This window comes from Capsicum annuum, unplaced genomic scaffold (assembly GCF_002878395.1).
Source record: "Capsicum annuum cultivar UCD-10X-F1 unplaced genomic scaffold, UCD10Xv1.1 ctg46526, whole genome shotgun sequence".
NCBI classification, from domain to species: Eukaryota; Viridiplantae; Streptophyta; class Magnoliopsida; order Solanales; family Solanaceae; genus Capsicum; species Capsicum annuum.
Genome location: NW_025854103.1, coordinates 825 through 5,845, shown reverse-complemented (window position 1 = coordinate 5,845; position 5,021 = coordinate 825). Strand labels below are relative to the sequence as shown.

The following is a 5,021-nucleotide window of genomic DNA, read 5'->3' as shown; positions in this document are numbered from 1 at the left end:
CTAATGATCCACCTATAAAGAGAGCCATCAACTTGAGAATCTTCCATGAACACTAGGAAAGTTACAGTTGAACCCATTGGTGTTGTAACACCTTCGCAATTTTGCATATTAAATTCCTATAAAAGGTCTATAATGTACTTCTGTTGAGACAACAAAAGACCACCAGAATAACATAACACTTCAACACCAAGGAAATAATAAAGTGGACCAAGATCCTTCAGTGAGAATCGGGTTGCAAGATTATCAATAATGCTTTCAACACCATGAATATGATTACCAGTAACAATTATGTCATCAACATATACTAGGACATAAACAATAAAATCAAAATTCTATAGGATGAACAATGAAGAATCAGATTGGGACTTAATAAACCCTAAAGTAACCAAATAATTTTTGAGTTTAGTGCACCAGGCCCTGTGGGCCTGTTTGAGTCCATAAATAGCTTTTTGCAGCTTGCAAACATGCATCAAATGGGCAAAAGAATCGAAACTAGGTGGTTGGAACATATAGACTTCCTCATCAAGACAACCTTGCAGGAAGGCTTTATTGATATCAAGTTGACGAATGGGCCAGCTTTGTTGTGTTGCAATCGCAAGAACTATTCGAACAGTTGCTGGCTTTACCACGGGGATGAAAGTGCATTGGAAGTCAAGGCCAGGTCATTGTGTGAATCCGTTGGCAACCAAGGTAGCTTTGAACCTGTCAACAGAACCATCGGGATGATATTTAACCCAAAAAATCCACTTACAATCCACCATATTTTTTGAAGGATCACATGGTACCAGCTCCCATGTATGGTTCCAAACTAAGGCATCAAATTCATTTTTCATAGCTTCACGCCAATGTGGGACTTGTTCATCTTGCTTAAAGGTTCTAGGTAGGAAGGAAGTGGTTTGAACAACAGTGTGGAATTGCTTAGGCTTAAGGCTATTGGTCTTAGATCGAGTAATCATGTTATGAGTGGGCGTTGATGTAGATCTAGGGGCAACAAAAGAAGGTTGTGGAACCATAGGGGATGGGACAGGTGACGAGGAAGAGGGTTGTACATAGGGTTCTGGGTCAAAGGACCAGCAGACTTATTTCGACGCTGGTAAGTGATTATTGTGGATTGCGGTTGCATATTTAAATGTGGAGAAGAATGAACTGGTGAGGCCAAAACATTTGGTTGAGGTGAATTGCGGCCGGAAACTAAATGTTGCATGGTGAGGGAAGGGGGAAGTGGAGATACTGGAGAAGAAGTAGTAGATAAGGGAGAAATTTAACGGTGGTTTTTGTTGGAGCAGAGGAGATGGGTAAGTGCGTGTCCATGGGCTGCTGCATAATGTGAGTGGGAAGATCATAAGAATCATGTGGATATTGAGTATTATCCTGCAGCTTCTGTTCAGTTGAACAAATCTCCCAAGACACATTTTTATTTTGTGTGTTTGTCAAATGAGAAAAATATTTTCGAACGGAAACTGGTTTTCTAAAAATAAAACGTCATGAGATAAATATATTTTGAAAGTTAAAGGATCAAAACATTGGTGGCAGTAATGTTTATTCGAAAATCCTAAATAAATACATAGTGTCGAACGAGGCTTGAGTTTGTTTTTGGCATAGGGTTTGAGCCATGGATAACACAAGCAACCAAATACTTTAACGGAGTCATACTTGGGCATAGTTTGAAATAAAATTTCAAAGGGGATCTTATGCTGAAGATTCGCTGTATTTAGCCTATTTATAAGATAAACCGCTTGTTGACACGCAAAACTCCAAAAATGTGAGGGTAAAGATGCTTGGTGAAACAAGGTTCTAACAGTATCAATAACATACCGGTGTCGTCTTTCGACTAAATCAACTCTCTGTGGAGTATATGGGGGTGACACTAAGTGCTCTATGCCATGTTCTTTGAGATACGACTGTGGAATCTGAAATTCGCCACCACCATCAGTGTAAAAAGATTGAATTTTGGTGTTGAATTTGTGTTCAAGCAATGGATGCAGATTTTGAAAAACTTCCAAAGTTTCATTTTTTGATTTTAAAGTGAACAACCACATGTATTTTGAAAACTGATCAACAAATAACACATAATATCTTTCTTATCAATTGACAAAATTGGAGATGGACCCCATAAATCGCTAAAAGGATTTGCAAGGGTTTATTGCTTAGCAATGAATTTTTTGAAAAAGTCAACCTGTGCATTTTATTTGAATAACAAGAATTACAAATGGAGCTAGCTTTAGGATCTAAAACAAGAAGGGAAAACTTATTCAACATAGTAGCTAAAACGCATCAATTAGGATGGCCTAGACGCCGATGCCACAGGTGAATTGGAACAGCCACATTGCATTTAGGAGAAAATATTGTACAGTCCGGTGGCCACTCATACAGCCCATCTTTATTATACCCCTGAACTAGAGACGCCCCCGTACTCATATCCTTCACAAGATAATGGAAAGGAAAAAATTCAATAGAGGAATGATTATCACGACAAAACTTAGAAATAGAAATAAGATTATTTTTAATGACAGGGGAGCATAAGGTATTGAGATGTTTGAAATGATGATTTGATGCACTTATGTTAGCGTTACCGGTATGGGATATTAGAATGGTGTTACCATTGCCCATAGTTATCTCTTTGGTGTCGTGGTAGTCATGTACAGTGGCTAGGCTTTGAGTATCAAATGCAACATAATGAGTGGCTCCACTATCGACGATCCAAGGGGACTGTTGAGAAGGGAAATGAGCAGCAAAGTTTGCCCAGGCTTGCAGATGGTTATGTAACTGCGATCTACAGACTTTAACGGAATGACCTATGCGATCACATAGTTGGCAGTAAAGGTTTTTGTCAGAGGGGTGCTGCTGCTGGTTATTTTTTCGTGGGCTTTGTGCTTGCCATTGTTGATTTTTGGCAGGAGGGTGCCATTGCTGATTGTTGGAAGGAGGGCTCACACCTGGACGGCGGTTTTTGGAGTAAGTATTGTTGCCCTGGCGAGAAGGAGCTGAGCTAGTCTTTTCTGCTACAGCAGCAGTAATGGGAGTTGACAGCGGCTTCTTGTCTTCCTCATGTTTGAGGAAAAGCTCATAATCTAAAAGCTTTTCATAAAGCTCTTCATATGAAATAGGAGAATCACGAGCACGAATGGCAGCAGAGAGTTCTCGAAATTCAGATCTGAGTCCAATGAGGATTTTCACAATGAGTTCCAGGTTTGATACCGGTGCACCAGCAGTTGGAAGTTCATCACAAAGTGATCGAACTTGATGAAGATAATTTGTGACTGGACGAAAATCTTTAGTAAGGTGGGCCAATCGATCTCGCAAGATGAAAATTCTTGTTTGAGATTTGTTCGCATATGTAGTATATAAAGCATCCCAGGCAGCTTTGGAGGAGACTGCAACAGATAGCATTTTGAATTAGCTGATCCTGGCGATACCAAGAAAGGAACTCAGGATTATCAACGTCTTGATTGGTCTGAGATGGTGCAAGTGGGTGCAGGGATGGAGCCATCGAGATGCCTATAAAGATTGTGACCACGCATAAGCATTGAAACTTGATCTTTCCACAAGGAGAAATTGAGACTGCCCATTAATTTAATGGGTAGTTGGGTAACTAGATTGAATTGAACAATAGTGATGGCATTGTTGATTCCATCAGCATTGGTCACAGAAATCTTAGAAGCCATTTGTGTGAGTAAGCAGAGAAAGAAAAAAAAAGGAAAGGATCAACTCGTAGGAGTTTAGATAGTCTCTGCTACCATAAATAGATAGAGAGTAGAAGATGGGAAAAGAATAATATGTTATTGATTGAATGAATTATGTTTGCAGAATCTGTACAAGACTATATATAAGAGCTATATCAACAAGGATAGACTTAAAGTTACAACAAATATAAGAACTCTACAACAAATAGGAGTCTAGTAATTATCCGTTATTAGAGAACACCTTGATAAGCTTGTAGGCATATGACCACGAAGCTTGTTTATGGATAAATATAGCCCATTGAGTATTGGGAGACCATTGCATAAACCACAGGGAAGACTTCCTGATAAGCTATTCATTGTAAATGCAATGACTTCAATTCTTGAAATATTGAAAATTCGGAAAGGTATAGAACCCGTAAGTTGATTATATTGTACGGATAGCACTTTCATGTTGTGAAGATTGCCGATCCCTTCTGGAATATTTCCTTGTAGTGAATTATTAGATATCTCCAAAGTATCCAACCTTGAGGCATTCAAGAGTGATGTAGGAATAAAACCTATGAGCTTGTTACCCGTCAAGTTTAACTCTCTAAGGTTTACAAGACTTCCAATCACTTTTGGTATTTGGCCCTCTATGGAATTGAATTTCAGATTCAAAGTATCAAGTTTTGAAATATTTGAAAATGAAGAAGGGATCGAACCAGTGAAATATTTCCAAGCTTTAGTGCTTGAAGTTGGTGTAAAAACCCATACCAAGAAGGAATCTCCCCTCTGAAGCTGTTAAAACTTAAATCAAGAAACTTAAGCCGACGCAAGTGTGCCATTTCTTGAGGCAAATTTCCATGGAAATTGTTGCTTCCCAAGTCGAGAGAAACAAGAAATGTGAGGTTTCCAAGATCACGGGGAATCTTTCCCGTAAGATCCATATTATAAAGATTCAAGGAATTCACACGTTGGTGATGAGAGCCACAAGTGACTCCAACCCAATGACAAACAGAAACAGCAAGAGACTAGTTTTCATCCAAGAAGTGAGAAGGGTCGGAAATAATTTGGGATTTCAAGGAAAGAAGAGCTAATTGATCAGTAGTAATGTTGGTTTTGGTCATGGCTGAACTAGCCATAACATAGTGAAGCAACAAGGAAGTTAAGAGAAAGAGGTGAATTCTTTCTCCATAGTTGCATAAATTACAAGGAACTTGTTATGGCCAATACCGTTGCTGTTTAGAGACTTTAAATAGCAATGTTATCTCCTTTTTAAGATACTTTTCATTCTAAACGCTTTTAAATAAAATGTGTTTTTTTTAACAATTTTGCATAACATTTTAAATAATCTGCTCG

The 5,021-nt window shown here is 38.6% G+C and overlaps 1 protein-coding gene across 1 annotated transcript; it reads right to left on the bottom strand.

Moving 5' to 3' along the window:
- Positions 1 to 3,896: 3,896 nt before the first annotated feature.
- Positions 3,897 to 4,609, bottom strand: LOC124892385 (receptor-like protein 33). Its single transcript, XM_047403680.1, has 2 exons — positions 4,437 to 4,609; positions 3,897 to 4,206 (listed from the first exon to the last, which is right to left on the bottom strand). Exons 1-2 carry the CDS (start codon positions 4,607 to 4,609, stop codon positions 3,897 to 3,899), a joined length of 483 nt encoding a protein of 160 aa, XP_047259636.1.
- Positions 4,610 to 5,021: the final 412 nt, after the last annotated feature.